The sequence below is a fragment of the Rhinopithecus roxellana genome, chromosome 1, assembly GCF_007565055.1.
Source record: "Rhinopithecus roxellana isolate Shanxi Qingling chromosome 1, ASM756505v1, whole genome shotgun sequence".
Lineage (NCBI taxonomy): Eukaryota > Metazoa > Chordata > Mammalia > Primates > Cercopithecidae > Rhinopithecus > Rhinopithecus roxellana.
The window spans coordinates 21,054,181-21,076,422 of NC_044549.1; the positions used below are offsets into that span (position 1 = coordinate 21,054,181).

The window sequence follows — 22,242 nt, forward strand, 5'->3', positions numbered from 1 at the left end:
GTGTGCAGCCCCCATAAACCGGCTAGGACCAGTCCATGGTTGGTAGTCTTGTCAGGAGAAAGTTATTGAAATCAGTCTCTTGTCCAATCAAAACTGTAGTAATGGCTGGTGGAACAAGAGAATCAGCTAGTCAGCATGTGATGGAGCTACAAATTGTTTTAATGCTGCATATGTCAGGGCCGGTGCTTGTTTAGCTGCTAGAGGAAAGTAAAAACCTTGTGGCAGTCAGAACATAGTTTATTCTTTAAGTGTAGGGGTGCACGACTTAACCCTTGCCTGGCATGGCCTTAGATTCTGTTTATAATTAGGTATCTTATTGCCACAAATACTTTGTTCTGTCAGTGTTATGATCTCTATGTTAACATGAATGCTGGTCAATTGTTGTGTCTAAACCATACATGACAGGGAGTACAACGAGGCGCATCTGACCTCCTGTCCCGTCATGGCTCAGAACTAAGGTTTTAAGGTTTTTATGGAATCCCTTTGGCCAAGAGGGGGTCTGTTCAGTTGATGGGGGGCTTAGGATTTTATTTTTAGTTTACATACCTAATAAGATGCTTTCTCTCTTTCCATCTCCTCCCTCTGCACCCCCTCCTCCTCCTCTGTCAGAGGTGTTGACACTTGGAAATTTTTTTCCAGATGCCTTCAATTAATTACTGCACAAAATTCTAGAGTTTTTCATTTTCCCTTTACTTCATTGTCTTTTATGCTTCTCTTTTATATTACAATGGGAAGATCATTGGTAATTTTATATTGAACATTGGCAGGTAGCATATGTTCTGTTATGGACTGAATGTTTGTGCTTCCCCGTGCCCCATTCATATGTTGAAGCCTTAATCTCCAATGTGATGGTATTTGGAAATGGAGCCTTTGAGAGATAATTAGGGTTAGATGAGTTCATGAGGGTGGGGTCCTGGCCTAATGGGATTAATACCCTTATAAGAAGAGACATCAGAGAGCTTATTCTTCCTCTCTCTCTCCCAATGTGTGCATTTAAAAAAAGCAGTCATGTGAGGGTGCAGTAAGAAGGCAGCCATCTGTAAGCCAGGAAGAGAGCCCTCACCAGGAACTGAATTAGCCAGAGCCTAGATCTGGGACTTCCTACCCTCCAGAGCTGTGAGAAACAAATTTCTGTTGCATAAGCTACTCAGGTTATGGTATTTTGTTATGGCAGCCCAAGGTGACTAATACATTTTCATAACGAGCATCATCACCAGAGAGTGGAGAGCTAGTAGGGAAAACATTATTATCCATGACCTAATTTAATGTCATTTGGGGTTATGATCTCAGTGGCATATGGTTTAGATGGGCTTAGTTTGGCTACTGCAGCTTTGGGATGAGTAAGACAAGCCCTTGAATTTTGCTTTAGGAAAAGATTCCAAGTGCCTAAGGTGTGAAGTGTTATAAGCTCACAGGAGTTTCTTCTTATAGCTCTCCTCTGTTTGCCACTGTATAACTTGTGATAGGGTGTTGATGACGGTTTTGCATTGATTTAGTGTGTAATAGTGTGACCAAGCAGGGTCTGTTCATTTCCCCAATTAAACAAAATTATTTTACTGATTAGTTTAAAACACTGTTTGGCTTCCCAAAAGGATGTACAGTACATGGCTACTAAGCTTATCTTTATTATTTCTAAAAGAAATATCATTTTACCAGTTGAACATTTGAATGTTTGCCCTGATCGTGTTTCCATGTATAGCTAGTCTACTCATTTGTAGTCCTCTGGCTCTGATGATGGCATTAGACTACGTTATAAAATACTCCTCATATAAAATTCTTTTAGATGAATTCCTAAAGACCTATAGATTATTATTACTAACTGTATAATAGAATTCTGTTTAAATTGGCACATGGTTAAAAGTCATATTTACAGGCAGTTTCACATGGAAATAGAATAAAGTTGTTGCTGTTGTTAAAGATAAAGGATTTAGTACTGCTAAGCCAGGAACCAGATGTCACATGCTTAGGCATGTCACTTTATCTCTCTAATAAAGTCACTAGTCACATAAGTCTTAGGCAAGACTTAGCCTCACTAAGATGCATTTTCCTCATCTGTAAAAGGAGAAGAATCACTCCCTTGCAGACTTTATTCTGAAGTTAGCTATCAAGGACATGGCCCCAGAGTGCCAGGCACATACTGTGCACTAGGACTCAATATGGGTCTTATTATCCCAGCACCTGGATCTTTCTCATTATGTCTCATCATGCTGTTAACCACTGACTACAAGGTGGGAGGGATACAATTGAAGGGTGATTGCAATTAAAGCCAAAATAAAGAACATCAAGTAGTTAAGCTCTTGAGGTGAATATATTACATAACCAGTCTCCCCCTCCCCACCTTTCCTTTTAGGTTTATTGGCACTTTAAAAAAAAAACAAAAACACACACTTTCTTTTTTTAGATCTGTTTTAGGCTCAAAGCAATATTGAGTAGAAGGTACAAAGATTTTCCATAGCCCCCATACTCCCAGATATGCATACCTCTCCCATGATTAACCTTCCTGACTAGAGGGGTACGTTTGTTCCAGTTGATGAACCCACACTGACACATCATTATCACCCAGAGTCCATACTTTACACGTTAGGATTCACTCTTGCTGTTGTACATTTTATGGGTTTGTACAAATGTATCATGGCATGCACCTACCATTATAGTGGCACACGGAATAGTTTCACTGTCCTAAAAACCAATTTCTTTTTAAAGGAGAACTAGTGACTTGGGGATAGAGAGTGCATGGGATTTTCTTTGACGGAGATCGTTGTTCTGGGACCACAGGGGAAAGAGTCATGCTGTTTGGAGCACTCTAATTAGGAGAGTCGGCGTACAGGGCAGTCATGTCCCTCAGTCGGTGTCTGCTGCAACGCGGTAGCCCAGAAGCCCAGGGCGAGCTCAGAGTGTGAGAAGATAGCAACCCAGGTTCTACAGCATGATTCACAAAGTAGGGGATAGATAGGTGAGGCTATTTTAAGCCATTTGGGACATTGTTTTCGGTCTTATTGAGGAAAATTACCTTAGGAGGTCATATAAAATTCCAAAAATAGAACTCGCATAGCAAGTAAACATTTTTAAAGAGGAGGAGCTTCTCCGTGTCCTAATTACAGTTCTCTTTTAAGCTCATTTTCCACAAAGTCATATGCCAAAGCCAAGAGACAAACTGGAAAACCTATCTGCTGTAGGGAGTTTTAAGTACACACTTTGTGTTGTGATCAAACTCTTGCCATTCTTTTTAGGCTCCTTAACGGAAAAGGACGTTTGTACAAACTTCCATTTCACTCCCGGTTGCAAAACTTTAATGTATTATTTTTTTTTTCCTGACAATATAATACATGCTACCCAGATATAACTATGAAAAATACTAAAAAAAAGAAAAAAAAAAAAAAAAAAGGAAAAGGAAGAAAACAATAGCACATCACAAAGAAAACCTTTGGTAAGAGTTTGATATGTTTTAACATTACCAATCTTGGGATATTGCCCTACTTGAAATCCCTCAATGTCTCCTTATTCCAGCTCTCTTGGCTCCTCTTGGTCCACTGTGCTCCCCAGCACCACTATGCCAGCAAGCTTCTTCCATGGCAGTGGATCTGCCCATGTGGTGCTCATCTCCAGGCAGAAAGCAGTCCTTGTCCTCTAACCCTTGCTCATCCTTCAGCTTGTAGCTCAATCGTCACACATTCACAGAATTCTCTCTGGATCCTTCTTCCTTACCCCCCTAACACCCACCCCAATATATATAGGTTTACCCCATTCTACCTTCTCATTGCACCTTGAACTCCCCTTTATAGCGTTTATCCAAGGACGCAGACACATGCCCTATTTGTTAAACATCTATCTCCTGTGCAGATGCAATCTCTAAGAGACTGTTTTGCTCCCCATCCTATCCACAGCACCTACTACCATGACTGACTTATTTAGTAAATGAACTAATATATACAGAGTTATCTTAGGTATCTTAGCAGCTTTACACATCTTTAACCATATTTCTGATTATTTGAGAATAAGTTTCTAGGTATGCATATCTAGAAAGATATGCATATGTTTGCCAGTGCTGCCATAACAAAATACCACACACCGGCTGGCTTAAACGGGAGAAATTTATTTTCTTACAGTTCTGGAGGCTAGGAAGTCCAAGATTAAGGCTTCTGTTGGGGCCTCGCTTGTTTGATTGCTGATGGCTGCCTTCTCGCTGTGATTTTCCATGGTCTTTCTTCTGTGAGTGAGCAACTCTGTTGTCTCTCTATGTGTTCAAATTTCCTCTTCTTGTAAGACACCAGTCAGATTGGATTAGGGCTCACCCTAATGGCCTCATTTTACTTAATCACCTCGTTAAAGCCCTATAGCTAAATGCAGTGACATTCAGAGCTGTTGGGGGTTAGGATTTCAACCTATGATTTTTGGAGAGATACAGTTCAACCCATAACAACATAAGATGGCTGGATCTAACGAGGGGAATATTTTAAGCTTATTATTTTTTCTTTTTTACATCTTCTTGGACACCAATAGTTTAAGCTTCTTAGCACATATTTCTCAAGGCTTTCTGAGAAGGCTGCACACATTTATAATCCCATCAGTAAGGGATGATAGTTCCTGTCTCCCTGTACTCTTGCCAGTGTTGGTATTGTTAAAACACATTTTTTTTTTTTTTGCTAACCTGAAAGGTAAAATGTTGTTATTTTATTTTACAGAATCTTTGACTGCTAATTAAATATTAACATTCATAACCATTTGGTATTTCCTTTTCTTTTAATCTTTATACTGTACATTCAATATATATTTAATGAACCCATGCCATGAACAAGGCAAGGTGCTGGGTACTAGCAGAGAGTAAAGCATAGCCCTTGATATGATGCAGCACACAATCTAGTGGAGAAGAGAGGCACTGAACAAAACTACCCAAATTATTAATTACAGTTGTGATAAGTTTCCCAGAGGAGAAGTACTGGAACCCAAGAGAGCATCTGGCAGGAACCTGAACCAATCAGAGAGGTAGAAAAGACTTTCTGAGGAAATGCAGTTTTTGCTGTGACTGAAGGATGATTAGCCATTAGAAAGATGAGGGAGTAGGGTCGTGGATGAGGTCACTGGCAGGGAGGAGCCTGTGCCAGTGCCTGCACTACACAGGAGCAGGTGAACTCAAGAAAAAGATCAAAGACCAGTGAGAAAGGAAAGGTAGAAAAGGAAGACTAGTCTAGATCCTTGGGGAGCCCCAACAGCTATGAGCTGATAGAAGGAAGAAGTGAGCACATGTCTAAATCACAGTGGCAGCCAGATCAAAGGGAAAGCAGGAGGGTGCGGTGGTAGCAAGCAAGGAAACAGTGTTTTCAAAAGGCTCCTGTGGATAACAGAGTTGAATGCTACTGAATGACTAAGACCAAGAGCAAAAAGTGCACAGAATTTGGCAACATGAAGACCAACATCCTGATCAAAATTAGCTGTGGGTGAGGAAGCTGGACTGGAGTGAGTTGAGTGAGTCCGAGAAATTGAGAGAGCAAGTGTCATAATTATTTCAAAAAGTTTGCTTGTCTAAACTGTCTGTCCTTTGCCCATTTTCCAGTTGTGATGTTAATGATTGATGTCATTATATTATATGATCTCTTTTTATGTGTGTGAGACGTACTGATGTATCTTTAGGATATTTATTAAACATTAGTAATATGTAGCAAATTTTTTAAAGTTCATTTTTTCACCTGTAGTTTAAATTTGTTTATGTTGCTTTTAATACACATTAGCTTTATATATTTTTTTATTTTATTTTTACTTTTTGGAGACAGAGTCTCGCTCTGTTGCCCAGGCTGGAGTGCAGTGGCGCAATCTCAGCTCACCTCAACCTCCGCCTCGCAGGTTCAAGTGATTCTTGTGCCTCAGCCTCCCAAGTAGCTAGGATTACAGGTGCCTGCCACCACACCCAGCTAATTTTTTTGTATTTTTAGTAGAGACAGGGTTTCATTATGCTGGCCAGGCTGGTCTCAAACTCCTGACGTCAGGTGATCCACTCACCTCGGCCTCCCAAAGTGCTGGGATTACAGGCATGAGCCACCGTGCCTGGCCTAGCTTTATATTTTTATATAGTAAAGTTGATTTTTTTCCTTATGACTTCTTCCATTGCTCTTTTACTTAGAAATTGTTTCTCCATGTAAAAATTACATGAATATTTACCTTTGTATTTCCTAAACATTTATGGCTCCATTGAAACATTTAAAAAATAATTTTGGGATTTATTTTTACATATCAACTTAAGGATTGGCATCTTTTGTTTCAGTGTTCTAATGATGGAGTAGTAAGCAACAAAGCTAGTCTCAGGATGTTCTACTTAATGTTTTAACCAATTGACTCTGCTGCCTCACTGTAGGAGAAAAGTCTTACTGATCAAGAAAATGTGAACCCTGAAAATCTGAGACAGGTCTCAGTTAATTTGGAAAGTTTATTTTGCCAAGCTCGAGGATGCGCACCTGTGACACAGCCTCTGGAGGTCCCAATAACAAGTGCCCAAAGTGGTCAGAGCACACTTTGGTTTTAAACATTCTAGGGAGGCATGAGACATCAATCAACATATGCAATATGAATATTGATTCTATCTGGAAAGGCAGGACAACTCAAAGCAAGGCAGGAAGACTCAAAGCTTGTGGGGGCTTCCAGGTTATGGGTAGATAAGAGACAAATGGTTGCATTCTTTTGAGTTTCTGATTAGCCTTTCCAAAGGAGGCAATCAGATATGCATGTATCTCAGTGAGCAGAGGGGTGACTTTGAAAGAATGGGAGGCAGATTGGCCCTAAGCAGTTCCCAGCCTGACTTTTCATTTTAGCTTAGTGATTTGGGGGCCCCAAGATTATTTTTCTTTCACATTTCCCTCCTTTTTTTTTTTAATAAAATTTTTTGGAATAAGTATTTTAGAAGGAAATGAGTCTCTGGTCTCAGGTTTCATCTGCTCTCTCATGGAAAGAATGGTTTATTCCTAGACAGGTAGGTTTCAAGTTACGAGGCAGGCTCATTTTTAGCAATGTCCTATGAAGAGAAAATAGGAGGAGGAAGGAAGAAAAACAACAACAAACAAAAGAACAATTGTGGAATATCAATATTGGCCACATTACTCTGAAGTCCACACATCAGTAGGCAGGTATGAAAGTGGCTTATATATGTAAATAGGTTGCTGTTATTTTCTTCTGAAGTTTAAGTTGTCAAGCTTCAGTTTGCAGGGCTTTTTGAAAGCATGGCCTGGATTTTGGTGACTCCAAATGAGAAAAATATGGGAAAAAAAGAAGGAAAAAATGGAAAACATTGGTTTGAAGACTTGTAGCCAAGAAAATTTAGAATTTGATCCAAAATGTAGAAAATAACAAAAATTGAAAAACATTAGGCAAGTCTAAAATCTAACAACAGGTATGCTATAGTTTTTGAAACAGTTTTTCTCTCTCCAGTTTCCCATTTTTACCAAAGACAAATCATGGTAGGACTGCTTTGCTTTATTGTACTTGGCCTAATCATTTGTGTACAGTTCAACAAGAGTAATTATTTTTTACATAGGCTTTTAAGTTGGCTTTGATGGAACTTTGTTCCATAGAAGGAATCTCAGATAAGACTTTTTTTAAAGCTGAGCTGAGTTGGTTGATCCTCTCCTCTTGAGGTTCTAAGATAAAACCTGGGGCTCTTAGGCCTGTAAGAAAGTTACATTCTTTACTTACCACAGGTCAGGAACCCTGTACAGGAATTGTGTAGACAAGTTTGAGGCCAGTTTTCCCCAGGGACTTTTATTGGCTTTGTAAGTCAAGTTTGATTCCTTAAAGGAAAGCACACCATTCCAGTCAAAGCCTTGGTGAAATAACAAGTTTCTCCAACTGTGTCCTGCTATAAATGAAAAGATGCTTACTGCACTTAGGCAAATAACTGTATTGCCATAAGTTAAGAATACTCAGTTTCCAAACTCTGGAGAAATCAGGTAGAGAGAAAACAAATATGCCCCACATTTTGTTCATAGGACTATACTTAACTCAATTATTAAAACCTATTGTAAATAGCTGAAAAGTTTTCTTGACTCTGAAAAACAAAACAAAGTCTTAGCAACGTTTTAAGCAAAAAGTTAAAAAGATTACTTCAGACTTCTATTATTAGTTTAGTTGATGCAGTTAATTCCTGTTCTGCTTGATAGTCATACACGTTTCAGCTCTCCATGAGTCCTGATGTTTTTCTTCTATTCTGTGTCACAATCTCCAAAGTTATCAGAAACCTGCATTCAAGAGCACCTGTTAGAGTTTTATAGCTGATTATAGAACCACCTTCTAAAGAGGACCAAAACAAGACAACAATTGTCCATGGATGACAAAAAAGTTTTAGGGCAGCCATAGTTAAAGACACAATTGACAAGTAAATTTGTTACTTCTGTGGCAATTATTGTGTGGCACACAATAATTTAACCTAACAATTATAATTATTACTGATAATGTCCATTAAGTCATATTGGAATTATAGGAGTTTCCCATAATTTTGGAACACATACCAATAACATATTTATAGAAATACAGCCCTAAGAAAACCAAACACCATTTTATATTTGACAGTGCTTCCTGTATAATTGTTATGCCAACTGAGCCAATTATGTCATTTTTGGACTTTAGGGAACCTATTATCTTAAAGGACTGATTAGGTCAGAAAAAGACATAATTTATTATTTGATTTAGAAAGTTCATCAAATATCAAAGGTTTAAAACACTTGATATCACAAAATAGGGTCACAGGTCATTATAAAATAAGTCATTTCATTTAACCAAAGTGATAAAAGATTTTTTTAAAAAGGTGAAATCCGCCGGGCGCGGTGGCTCAAGCCTGTAATCCCAGCACTTTGGGAGGCTGAGACGGGCAGATCACGAGGTCAGGAGATCGAGACCATCCTGGCTAACACGGTGAAACCCCATCTCTGCTAAAAAATACAACATCTAGCCGGGCGAGGTGGCGGGCGCCTGTAGTCCCATCTACTCTGGAGGCTGAGGCTGGAGAATGGCGTAAACCCGGGGGGCAGAGTTTGCAGTGAGCTGACATCCGGCCTCTGCACTCCAGCCTGGGTGACAGAGCGAGACTCTGTCTCAAAAAAAAAAAAAAAAAAAAGATGAAATCTTCATTCTTTGAAATAGGAGACTTAATTTTCCAAACAATAAGCCCTAATAAAAACTGAATCAAGCCAATTACATTTGTTTTTCAAAATGTTATAAACAATCTATAAAATTTTAATCCTGACTGTAAGATATAACTTCCATAAACCTTTAAAAACCTTTATAACATTTATTAAGGAGTTGGCTAATGCTTCAAGAAATTCTTGTTAATTTGACATAAGGGCCCATATGCTGGTCTTGCATCAGTATGCCTTTGACACTGATGATTAATTTATAGAGAAACTGGCCAGGTGCAGTGGCTCATGCCTGTAATCCCAGCACTTTGGGAGGCCGAGGTGGGCAGATCATTTGAGGTCAGGAGTTTGAGACCAGCCTCACCAACATGGTGAAACCCCATCTCTACTAAAACACAAAAATGAGCCGGGCCTGGTGGTGGGCACTTGTAATCTCGGCTACTTGAGAGGCTGAGTCAGGAGAATTGCTTGAACTCAGGAGGCGGAGGTTGCAGTGGGCTGAGCTTGCACCACTGCACTCCAGCCTGGTAGATAGAGCAAGACTTTCTCTCAAAAAAAATTATAGAGAAACTGAACTTATTTTATATCTCAAAATTGGCCCTTACAATCTCACACACCCACCTCTTCCTTGATAGTCCCCAGGCCTTGAGGAGTTGAATAGCTTTAATTTCTGGCCCTGGCTCTCAGGAATGCAGTTTATTTTGATTGGCATTTTCTACAGGGCCTGAAGAAAGGGCTTTAGTTGCTGTCAGCATTTAACATTTAACAGGACTTGGTTTCCTTTTTAGACCCAGGAGTCCAAGCCTGTAACTCAATGACACAAGTACTTTAAAAGTGCATAAACAGAGATACACGATGTTAAGAACCTTAAATAAAAAACATTTTAAATCTCAGTTCTTTTTTAGCAAACCAAAACCTAATAATAATATTATGACAACTTGATCATATAAAAGTTTTTGGTATTTTAATAAATATATTTAGAAAACCCCATCATCTCAGCCCAAAATCTCCTTAAGCTGATAAGCAACTTCAGCAAAGTCTAAGGATACAAAATCTGTGTGCAAAAATCACAAGCATTGCTATACGCCATTAACAGACAAACAGAGAGCCAAATCATGGGTGAACTCCCATTCACAATTGCTACAAAGAGAATAAAATACCTAGGAATCCAACTTACAAGGAATGTGAAGGACCTCTTCAAGGAGAACTACAAACCACTGCTCAATTAAATAAAAGAGGACACAAACAAATGGAAGAATATTCCCTGCTCACGACTAGGAAGAATCAATATCGTGAAAATGGCCATACTGCTCGAAGTAATTTATAGATTCAATGCCATCCCCATCAAGCTACCAATAACTTTCTTCACAGAATTGGAAAAAACTACTTTAAAGCTCATATGGAACCAAAAAAGAGTCCGTATTGCCAAGACAATCCAAAAACAAAAGAACAAAGCTGGAGGCATCACGCTACCTGACTTCAAACTATACTACAAGGCTACAGTAACCAAAACAGCATGGTACTGGTACCAAAACAGATATATAGACCAATGGAACAACAGAGGCCTCAGAAACACCACCACCCATCTGCAACCATCTGATCTTTGACAAACCTGACAAAAACAAGCAACAGGGAAAGGATTCCCTATTTAATAAATGGTGCTGGGAAAACTGGCTAGCCATATGTAGAAAGCTGAAACTGGATCCTTTCCTTATACCTTATATAAAAATTAATTCAAGATGGATTAAAGACATAAATGTTAGACCAAAAACCATAAAGACTCTAGAAGAAAACCTAGGCAATACCATTCAGGACATAGGAATGGGAAAGGACTTCATGACTAAAACAGCAAAAGCAATAGCAACAAAAGCCAAAATAGAAAATGGGATCTAATTAAACTAAAGAGCTTCTGCACAGCAAAAGAAACTACCATCAGAGTGAACAGGCAATCTACAGAATGGGAGAAAATTTTTGCAATCTAGTCATCTGACAAAGGGTTATTACCCAGAATCTACAAATAACTCAAACAAATTTACAAGAAAAAAACAAACAACCCCATCAAAAAGTGGGTAAAGGATATGAACAGACACTTCTCTAAAGAAGACATCCATGCAGCCAACAGACACATGAAAAAATGCTCATCATCACTGGTCATCAGAGAAATGCAAATCAATACCATAATGAGATACCATCTCGCGTCAGTTGGAATGGCAATCATTAAAAAGTCAGGAAACAACAGATGCTGGAGAGGATGTGGAGAAATAGGAACACTTTTACACAGTTGGTGGGACTGTAAATTAGTTCAACCATTGTGGAAGACACTGTGGCGATTCCTCAAGGATCTAGAACGAGAAATACCATTTGACCCAGCAATCCCATTACTGGGTATATACCCGAAGGATTATAAATCATGCTACTATAAGACACATGCACATATAAATCATGCTACTATAAGACACATGCACACATATATTTATTGTATATATACCCGAAGGATTATAAATCATGCTACTATAAAGACACATGGACACACACATTTATCATAGCAGTATTCACAATAGCAAAGACTTGGAACCAATTCAAATGTCCATCAATGATAGACTGGATTAAGAAAATGCGGCACATATACACTGTGGAATGCTATGCAGCCATAAAAAAGGATGAGTTTGTGTCCTTTGCAGGCACATAGATGAAACTGGAAACCATCATTCTCAACAAACTATCACAAGGACAGAAAACCAAACACCGCATGCTCTCACTCATAGATGGGAATTGAACAATGAGATCACTTGGACACAGGACACAGATCACTGAAAGGAGTGGCAGGTGAAATCTTTTCTTCTGTGGTGGGAAGGCTGGGATCTGACTTGTCTTTCTCTCACTTTCAGATACTGTGGCCAATAAAGTGTATCTTTTATGTGAGTTTTCTGTCACTCAAGTAAGTAGCATACTTTTATGAATCTTAGGTGTGGGCTTTGGACTGACCATTAGCACATCTGTGCTTGTGTATATTGTATATGCGTGATTGTATTTGTAACTTTATATGCATTATTGACTATAGGTGAGCACATTTCTATGTGTCCAAGTGATCATCCCTGTGTGGGTGGACATCACACACAGAGGCCTGATGGAGCGTGGGGGGCTGGGGGTGGGATAGCATTAGGAGAAATACCTAATGTAAATGATGAGTTGATGGGTGCAGCAAACCGACATGACACATGTATACCTATGTATCAAACCTGCACATTGTGCACATGTACCCTAGAACTTAATGTATAATTAAAATAAAATAAAATAAAATCCTTTTGTTATGTCTTACACAGACCATTCATGACATGCTTGGATTTTCTGGTTTGTCCTGAGCATCCCTCTTTCTTAAACAACCAGTCATTTTACTCTAGGACTAAATTTACCATACAAGAGTCTTTCTCCTATGAAATTATTTCTCTTCAAGCTTTCTTACAAAGAAACTCCCTCTTTATTTTTATAACTATTTTTTTACATCTCTCTTGTTTCCTGTTACCTTGTTTTACATATGACCTTTAAATAAGCTTTGAATTAGACAAAAATTGTACTTCTCTTTTAAAATAACACACCTTTTCTTTAAGAAAGAATGTTTTCTTACAAATATATTTTTATTGGAAAATACCCAAATGATGAAATATCTATTGTTTAATTTAACTTTAGATTCTAAATTATGACAGTTTTGTCTACAAGTATTTATCCCATTACATTTACCTAATCATTTTATTTTAATTGTTTACCTGGATTATTTATGAAAACTGTAATAGTCATCATTTAAAGTTATGGAACCACCATTTTAAGACTATAGCTGAGACAGTGAAAAAGATTGAACTTCACTGACTCCATCTTGCTTTTTTTTTTTTTTTTTTTTTTTTTTTTGAGACGGAGTCTCGCTCTGTCACCCAGACTGGAGTGCAGTGGCCAGATCTCAGCTCACTGCAAGCTCCGCCTCCCGGGTTCACGCCATTCTCCTGCCTCAGCCTCCCGAGTAGCTGGGACTACAGGCGCCGCCACCTCGCCCGGCTAGATTTTGTCTTTTTAGTAGAGACGGGGTTTCACCGTGTTAGCCAGGATGGTCTCGATCTCCTGACCTCGTGATCCGCCCGTCTCGGCCTCCCAAAGTGCTGGGATTACAGGCTTGAGCCACCGCGCCCGGCCTCCATCTTGCTTTTAACCTTCTTTTAAGTTTGTCCTTGTTTATTCCTGGGCATAGGCTGAACTAACTTTGGGAGGAACTTAGTTTATAATTTAGCTTTGAAACAAAGACAATAACAGTCCTTTGCCAAAACAAACCTCACTGCCTGTGGACTAGACTGCCTAAAGTCACAAGATGAGAAGTTATGGTAACCTTACTAAATTCAAAATGTAGCTATTTTTATTAAACCAATGTCATTGTCAAATTATTAAATATTGCACAAGTAAAGATCATTCTGGTTTTGGCTGGGTTTATAGTTCTGTAACCCCTGTGTCAAATTTTGTCACCTTATAGTATTTGGTAGGGATAAGCATAAAATTACTTGATTAATAAATGCAAACAAATATGTATGCTGGCAATTCTTAAAACATTTCTAGTATTATTTTACCAATAATTTTAAAGTTAGCTTGCTTATTAAAGGTTTTACTTAAGTTACATAAAGTTGAAAACACATTTGACTAGTCTTTTCTTTTGTCCTGATAAAGTATTGATTCAAGTGCTTTTATTTTTCTTTAAACCAATTAATTAGAGCTCTTTTATATATTTTCAGTAGTGAAACACTGTATACGCAACACATAAATACATAGAGGTATTAGGGATGCTGAAAGAAGTACATCTTATAGATTCATAAAAACTGTTGTTTTTTTTTTTCCTTAGACATTCAGATTCTTGATAACCAGTTTCACAACCCTAGGCAGTTATCAGCTAAATAGCTTTAAGTTTACGTATTAAAGGAAGCAACTCAGGTGAAAAATCTAGTAGCAAAACTTACATTATAAGGTATGGAGAATAAAAGTCTAGTATGCTAGAGGAAGATTAACGATGGACATCAAATAAAACATAAAATTATAAAAATCTATTATAGGATTGTATAAGGAGACTAATTTTGTTTACATAGGGACTACCTATCTTTCCACTGGATCTCTGAGCTTTGGGCAGAGCCCACACTGAATCCTGGCTTTCCAAAAATGGAGAATTATCCTGAGGCTAGCCCATGTGATGTTTTTACAGTGCACTTAATTTTTTTTTTTTAAATAAAGACATTTCTAAGTGTCTAAATACATTCTTCTTTACAAACCCAAGAGCATCTTCTGTTGCAGTAATTATTTTAGACAATAAATCAGGTGACAGAATACAAAAGCAAGCAGTTTAAAATCTGAGACAAACTTGTCTGTTTACACTCCTGTGGTTCCATAAGGAAAAACAGATTTCTCCCCCAAAGGGAGTCTGGCACCTTCTCTGTTTTCGTTAAAGAACCCTGGGCTATTATATACTATTTTAGGTCTCTCATGCAGCAGAGGGTGCAAGAGAAAGGAGAGACAGCAGAAGTAAATGAAGAAAACAGGATTCAGTCAACCGTGAAGAAAAAAACTTTTGCTTAAAAAAGGACAAGGTCCTAGGAGACAAAACAAACAAACAAACATACAAAAACAACAACAAAAAAACAACCAAAAACACGAAGGCCTTTTAAATACAAACACACACACATACACATATACACACACATCTTCAATATTAGCTTTTAATTAAGCTTACTTTAATCATTGATCTCCTTGAAAAAAACTTTTTAAATCTTATTACCATATTTTAGCTAGGACAAATTACAATTATTTCAGAAGTACCAAGTATCAAACCAGAAAGGGCTTTATTTAAGAAACAAAACCCAGGCTGCCATGGTGGAAAAAAGAAGGCAGGACCTTAGCTATCAAACTGCAGTGTGAGGTGACAGCCATTGCTTTCAGTTTGGCCTGGATAGCAAAAAGATGGCCTTGTTATGTAAATAAAGACTCTTAAGTAGTCAAAGTAAAAAAATCTTTCCTTTTTTTATTTTTCCTTTTGCTGGCTATTTTTCTCCCCCCACCATACCACTTTTTTGGTGGGAACATAGCCACTTCAGAGGCCTTGTTCCCCATAATTTTGGAAATTTCCTTTGATTTGATCAAGTCAGATAGAGTTGATCAAACCCAATGGGAAAAAGACTGAAATAACAAAAACAGAAATAACAGTAAAAAAACAGTTAAACAAAACAAACGATGGCACAACTTATATGGTCACTGAGTGCTCTAATGGCAAAGAGAAATTAATGCCAGCTGGAACTGGATATTAATTTTTTTTTTTTTTTTTTTGAGACGTAGTTTCACTCTTCTTGCCCAGGCTGGAGTGCAATAGCATGATCTCAGCTCACCGCAACCTCTGCCTCCCAGGTTCGAGCGATTCTCCTGCCTCAGCCTCCCGGCTGGGACTACAGGCACACACCACCACGCCCAGCTAATCTTTTGGTATTTTTTAGTAGAGACAGGGTTTCACCATGTTATCCAGGCTGGTCTCGAACCCCTGACTTCAGATGATCCCTCTGCCTCGGCCTCCCAAAGTGCTGGGATTACAGGCATGAGCCACCACGCCTGGCCTGGATGTCAATCTTAACTTTAGCCAAGACAAATGCTAATTCAGTTCCTTACCTAGGGATGGGTCTCAGGCTGTGGACTGCTCTCTACCATCCTAACAAGCAGGAAAAGAAAAAAGCAAACACCTCATCTTCCCTGTTGGAAGCAAGCTCAAACTCCATGAAAGTTACCTGCCTTCCATCCTCACGGAAACAGGAAATCTTGCCTTCCCTGTTGGAAGCAAGTAAAACTAAACTCCAAAAAAAAAAAAAAAAAAAGGGAGAGAGAGGAGTTGTACAGCAAAATAAACTTTAGATCTTGACCAAATTTTGGGAGATCAGGGACTCTCTGGAGGGGGTGCTTTCAGACCTCAGCAAATTGTCCTATTGGTTTGAGCCATAAAGTTAGCTCATGCTGGTACCAAGCACCAATAGATTTGTCAAAGGTCAGGGGCATCTCCACTCAGAATCCCTTCATGGTTGCCAAAATGTGAACCCCCAAAATCTGAGGCAGGTCTCAGTTAATCTAGAAAGTTTATTTTGCCAAGACTGGGGATTCATGCCCGTGACACACTGACGACGTGTGCCGAAAGTGGTCAGAGCACAGTTTGGTTTTATACATTCAAGGAGACATGAGACATCAATCAACATCAATCAACCAAGATGAACATTGGTTCGATTTGAAAAGGCAGGACAACTCAAAGCAAAGGTGGGAAAACCCAAAGTGGGCAGGGGGCTTCCAGGTCATGGGTAGTTAAGAGACAAATGGTTGCATTCTTTTGAGTTTCTGATTAGCCTCTCCAAAGGAGACAATCAGATATGCATTTATCTCAGTGAGCAGAGGGGTGACTTTGAAAGAATAGGAGACAGGTTGGCCCTAAGCAGTTCCCAGCTTGACTTTTCCCTTTAGCTTAGTGATTTGGGGGCCCCAAGTTTTATTTTCCTTTCACAAAGATAACATATCAATTCAACATGAGATTCATTTAGTTAGTAGTTTATAAACATTCTGCCTCTGTGCTAACATTGCACAGTCCTTTTATATTGTAAATTTTTCCATTCTGTATTCTCAGCTTCCTGTGCTACCCAGAATTCCATCATCTGACCGCCATCCTAGAAGGCATTCTCATGAGGACCAGGAATTCCGATGCCGATCATCTGACCATCTTCCTAGAAGGCATTCTCATGAGGACCAAGAATTTCGATGCTGTAGCCACGTGCGGGATTACAGAAAATACTCAGAGGATGGGTCATTCAAGGAGCCACTGGAATCAAAAGGCAGATCCCATTCCAAAATTGAGAAATTTTCAGAGTCCTTTGAACGACAGCTGTGCTTTAGAACCAAACGTTCTGCCTCTTTGGTATGTAACAGAGCTACTGAATATTTAAGCCACTTTAGAAAAGGAAACCCAAAGGTTTTGTCCTCTTTAACATTGAGGGGAACAAATGTAACTTCTTCATTTACAGCTTAGTGATAAGATCTTTGAAAAATGACATTCAGTTTAACACAACCCAGATTGAATTTTTAAAAATTATTATTTATAATTGAAGACATCTGGTATAGGAAGAGTTCCCAGAACATTTTTCTTACCAAAGTCTTCTAGTTTTTCTTTTTCTTTTTCGAGATAGGGTCTCACTGTGTTGTCCAGGCTGGAGTGCAGTGGCCTGATCATGGCTCACTGCAGCCTTGAATTCCTGGTCTCAAGTGTTCCTCCCACCTCAGCCTCTTGAGTAGCTGGGACTACAGGCATGTGCCACCATGACTGACTAAATTTTAAACTTTTTTTTTTCTAGAGATAGGGTCTTGTTATGTTGCCCAGGCTGGTTTCAAACTTTTGGGCTCAAGCAGTGCTCCTGCCTCAGCCTCCCAAAGTGCTAGGATTCCAGGTATGAGTCACCACACTCAGGCCCCTAGTTTCTTGAGCCTACTTTCATCAACCTTATTATAAATAATTGTAACTCATTCTCCTTTTACAATTTGGGAGAAAAAAAACTGCCCCTGTGGCTTCTCTCCTTTCATATTTAATCCTCTAGCAAATAGTCCATGATGGTGTTTTGTTCTCCTATACTTTTTTTTTTTTTTTTTTTGAGAAGGAGTCTCACTGTGTCACCCAGGCTGGAGTGCAGTGGCCAGATCTCAGCTCACTGCAAACTCCGCCTCCCGGGTTTACGCCATTCTCCTGCCTCAGCCTCCCGAGTAGCTGGGACTACAGGCGCCGCCACCTCACCCGGCTAGTTTTTTGTATTTTTTTAGTAGAGACGGGGTTTCATCATGTTAGCCAGGATGGTCTCGATCTCCTGACCTCGTGATCCGCCCGCCTCGGCCTCCCAAAGTGCTGGGATTACAGGCTTGAGCCACCGCGCCCGGCCTGTTCTCCTATACTTAAAAAATACAAGAACGACCAAACACTGTCTAGTAAGTATCCAGGAATAGGAGTGGGCTAGGTGCTCACAGTGACGTCACGGGAGTCTCAGTAAAGTAAAAGGAAGAAGAGACAGACATGAAATGGGGGGAAGCATAGAAACTCCACTCATGATGCTAAACTTGATAAATAAAGTAATAAACTAAAGATCAATTAACGTGGGGGTAGTTTCAACTCTGCAGCATGCTCACTGACTGGCCTTGAGCAAAATGCTTCTTTTTTGTAGGTGTTTGGTTTTTTGTTTAATTTTGCAAAACCGGAATAATAATGGGTTGCTGCCGTGTAGTAGACAAAACAAATAACTGAACCTAAGCGTAATGACTCCTGGTTCTGGAGCTAGACTCCGTGAGTCCACTGGTGAAGATACTTGGGTGCTTTGTGTTTCATTGTCCATCTGAGCATGGTGCTGTCTATCTGGCAGATTCACTGTTGAGACTGTCACTGTGCATCTTTGCCTTGCAGGTGACACCTTACTTTTGCTCAGAGTGACCCTATCCATATGGTTTCCCTTCAGTAGGCTGCTTTCTCCACCTGATCAGAAGAGGAACAAGGAAGGGAGAATAGTGAACAGCTGTCATTTTACTGTATTTAAACCTTATTATTAAGAATTCTTATAATCCCAGCACTTTGGAAGGTTGAGGCCAGGAATTTGAGATCAGCCTGGGCAACATAGTAAAATCCTGTCTCTATGAAAATTTAAAAAAAAAACAAAACTGCCAGGCATGGTGGCCTGTACCTGTATTCCTGACTGCTTGGGAGGCTGAGGTGGGAGGATCCCTTGCGCCCAAGTTTGAAACTGCAGTCAGCTATGATTGGAGCCATTGTACTCCAGCCTGGGCAACAGAGCAAGACTCTCAAGGAGGAAAAAAAAGAATTCCTGTTTTGCTTTTTTAAAAAAATACTGTTTGTTTTCATATTGTCTCACGCTTATAGAAATGTTGCAAAAATAGGACAAAGAATTCCCATACACCCTTCACCTAGATTACCTCCAAATGTTAGCATGTACATATTTGCCTGCACTATCTCTCCTCTTCCCATCGCCAAACACAGGCACAAGAACTTTCTCTGACATAAACACAATACAATAATTAAACTCAGGAAATTAATACTGATATAATACTATTATCTCTAATTCATAAACCTTATTTATATTTTTTGCCAGTTGTCCCAATAATATTCTTTATAGTGAAATTTGAAATCATGTGTTGCTACCGATGTTCATGTCCCTGTGGTCTATTTTACCCTGGAGCACTTTCTCAGTCTTTCCTTGTCTTTCACGACATTAACTAATATTATTATTATAAGCCCTAGAAGTGTATAAAGTCATTTTGCTTAAAAAGATCTTCATCGTATTATCTCTAAAATGTAAAATATGCTTGTTGCATTCATTTTCCACGTTCTTCCTTTTGAGTTCCAAGATACTTAGGGAAGCATTTTCTACTTTTTAAACTCGAGACTCTTTTTCATGGTTATATATAATAAGTAGAAACCTGTTAGGAATTTATAAAATTTTTAAAATTTGCACATTATATAACTAATTTTAATTTAAATATTTTATATCAGTTTTTAAAGAGTACTTTATAAAATCTTAACGCAAAATTAGAAATTCAGAACATGGCTGGGCGCGGTGGCTCAAGCCTGTAATCCCAGCACTTTGGGAGGCCAACACGGGCGGAACACGAGGTCAGGAGATCAAGACCATCCTGGCTAACACGGTGAAACCCCGTCTCTACTAAAAAAATACAAAAATCTAGCCGGGCGAGTGGCAGGCGCCTGTAGTCCCAGCTACTCGGGAGGCTGAGGCAGGAGAATGGCGTGAACCCAGGAGGCGGAGCTTGCAGTGAGCTGAGATCCGGCCACTGCACTCCAGCCTGGGTGATAGAGCGAGACTCCATCTCAAAAAAAAAAAAAAAAAAAAAAAAAAAAGAAATTCAGAACATATACAGATACACTTCAACTTTTCCCTATTTGATAATCTACACACTTTCCTAAGGCTAACTACATTAAAAAGTGTTATTTTTCAGCAAATTTAAAAATGATTTATATCGTCTTTTGTTTGGGGACCAAATGTATACTAATACCTAGATTTAAATTTTACATATTTTTACATCAAAAAGAACCAGAAACGGTTTCTATGTCCTGATCATGACCAGCAATGTTAAATTCTTTCATTTTGATATTTAAAAATTCAGTCGGCTTATTTTGATAATTTTCACATTTAGCATCTAAGTGATGTGATAAAATGTATTTCCGAGCATTATTTACAAGCATTTCTCAGATGGTCTTTAATCATCACTCTATTTTTTCTTATAAGAGACCTTAATGACTGCATTAACATTGTAGAGTGACTGACACCACTGTGTTAAACAGATAGATGCCTCAATAACTCTCAGCTGGCACGGCTGAGCAAGCATGACCCTGCTTATGTGACCGCCACTCACCACTGCTTGACTTCACCTGATAAAAACTATGGGGTTTCCCAACATTTCTAGTTTGAATAGGAGAGGAGTAATGGTTTTGCTTGTTTATTTTTTAAAATAGAAGCATAAATAGATACCGTGGCCACATTTATTAATGCCATCGTTTTGATAATTCCTTTGAAAGGCACCCTCTGGCCATACAAACTAAAGAAGCAAGCCCCCACCCTCCAGTAGGTCGCTATCACTCTGTTTACAGTTACCATTGCACTTATCACTGTGGATTATTTTTTCACTTCCTTTTAGGCTTATTGATGACTGTCTGTATCCCTCCACCGAGGTGTAATATCTAGGAAGTAGGTCTATTTAGTGTTATATCTCCTGATCCTACAACAACAGTATGTGTTCAATGAGTCAGTGAATAATGTGGAATCCTGGGGACACATGTTGGGGGTTGTTAATCTGGTTGGGTGTCATTCCTTAACACTTCATTCTTCCCACAGTCCTCACATGAAAATTTAGTGAAAACTCTACTATTAATGTAATTTGAGGGACTGAACACAGAGAGCTAAGAATCATTCCATGTGTGATCTCACTTGACACTTTCCTTTTCAAAAAGCACCAGGGGACTATTAATTTCATCGTGCCATGAGATCACACCCCCCAGTATGTTCAGAGGCAAAGAGTCATAGGCGTGTGCAGGTTGTACTTCCTTCCCAGACCATCTGCTGATGCCCAGTCCCCTCTATTCGTTTCTTTGTGACCAAAACCTCTAGCAACATCCTTAGGTTTATGCTAATGTATTTCTAGAAACCAAGAGGTGGAAGTCTGCTAAACCATCAGGGCTTTCTCTGTGTCTGATTATTAAGAGAGATGTGGAGTGTTGTCAGTTGCTTGTACATTTTTACCTGTTTCTGCTCTTTCCCTTTCAGGGACCTGAAAGCAGAAAGGAGAGAAATGAAAGAGAATGCCTGAGGATGGAGATAAAATCCCGAAAGAAAGTAGAGGAAGAAAGGAGCTCTAGGAAAGAAGAACATGGAGAAGCACACATGGCTCCCCTGTTTGAAAAAGGGCCTGAATAATACTCTGCTTCCGCCTCATGACATCAGATGCTAGTTTTGGTTTTTTTCTTTGAGCCCTAATTCACCATTTCAGGATGTGGATGGGGGCGGGGTTAGGGGTAAAAACAGCTATAAAAAGCAACTGCAGATGCTGAGTGACTGCAGTGGGCAGGGTATGTAGCTGCTCCAAGATGACTTGCATCATACCCCATTTACTGCTGGCATCTTAGTTGAGAGTATATTCTGCTTGGTTGCCTTTTTATGGGAATAAAGAGAATAAAAGGTATTTTAATAGAATAAAGAAAAATTTGAAAACGTAATACAAGGTATTTAAAGAGCCACCCACATAGCTTCACCAACCCTTCTTACACATCAACTCACAAATCATCTCAAATAAAAGTCATTGGTATGACTCTTGAGTTTACTTTCTTGTCAGAAGTAATTATGTAAGTATGTCTAATGGCCATCATTTAAGGAGAACTGGTAATTAACCTGCCAAGTACTATGCTGGATGCTTTAATGCACTATCTAAAATAAGCTTCACTACTCTGAGGTGGGACCTTGTGTTAGTCAGGATTCTCCAGAGAGAAAGAACCAATAGGATAGAGATAGATAGATAGATAGATAGA

The 22,242-nt window shown here is 39.1% G+C and overlaps 1 protein-coding gene across 2 annotated transcripts in view; it reads left to right on the forward strand.

Moving 5' to 3' along the window:
• The window catches only part of LNP1 (leukemia NUP98 fusion partner 1), a 59,305-nt gene extending 37,280 nt beyond the window's left edge, over positions 1-22,025 (forward strand). For both annotated transcript variants that reach the window (XM_010368842.2, XM_030940097.1), the window contains exons 3-4: positions 16,786-17,073; positions 21,485-22,025. In XM_010368842.2, coding sequence (XP_010367144.1) covers positions 16,786-17,073; positions 21,485-21,634 — 438 coding nt within the window. In that variant the 3' untranslated portion in view covers positions 21,635-22,025. The remainder of the gene's footprint in view (positions 1-16,785; positions 17,074-21,484) is intronic.
• Positions 22,026-22,242: the final 217 nt, after the last annotated feature.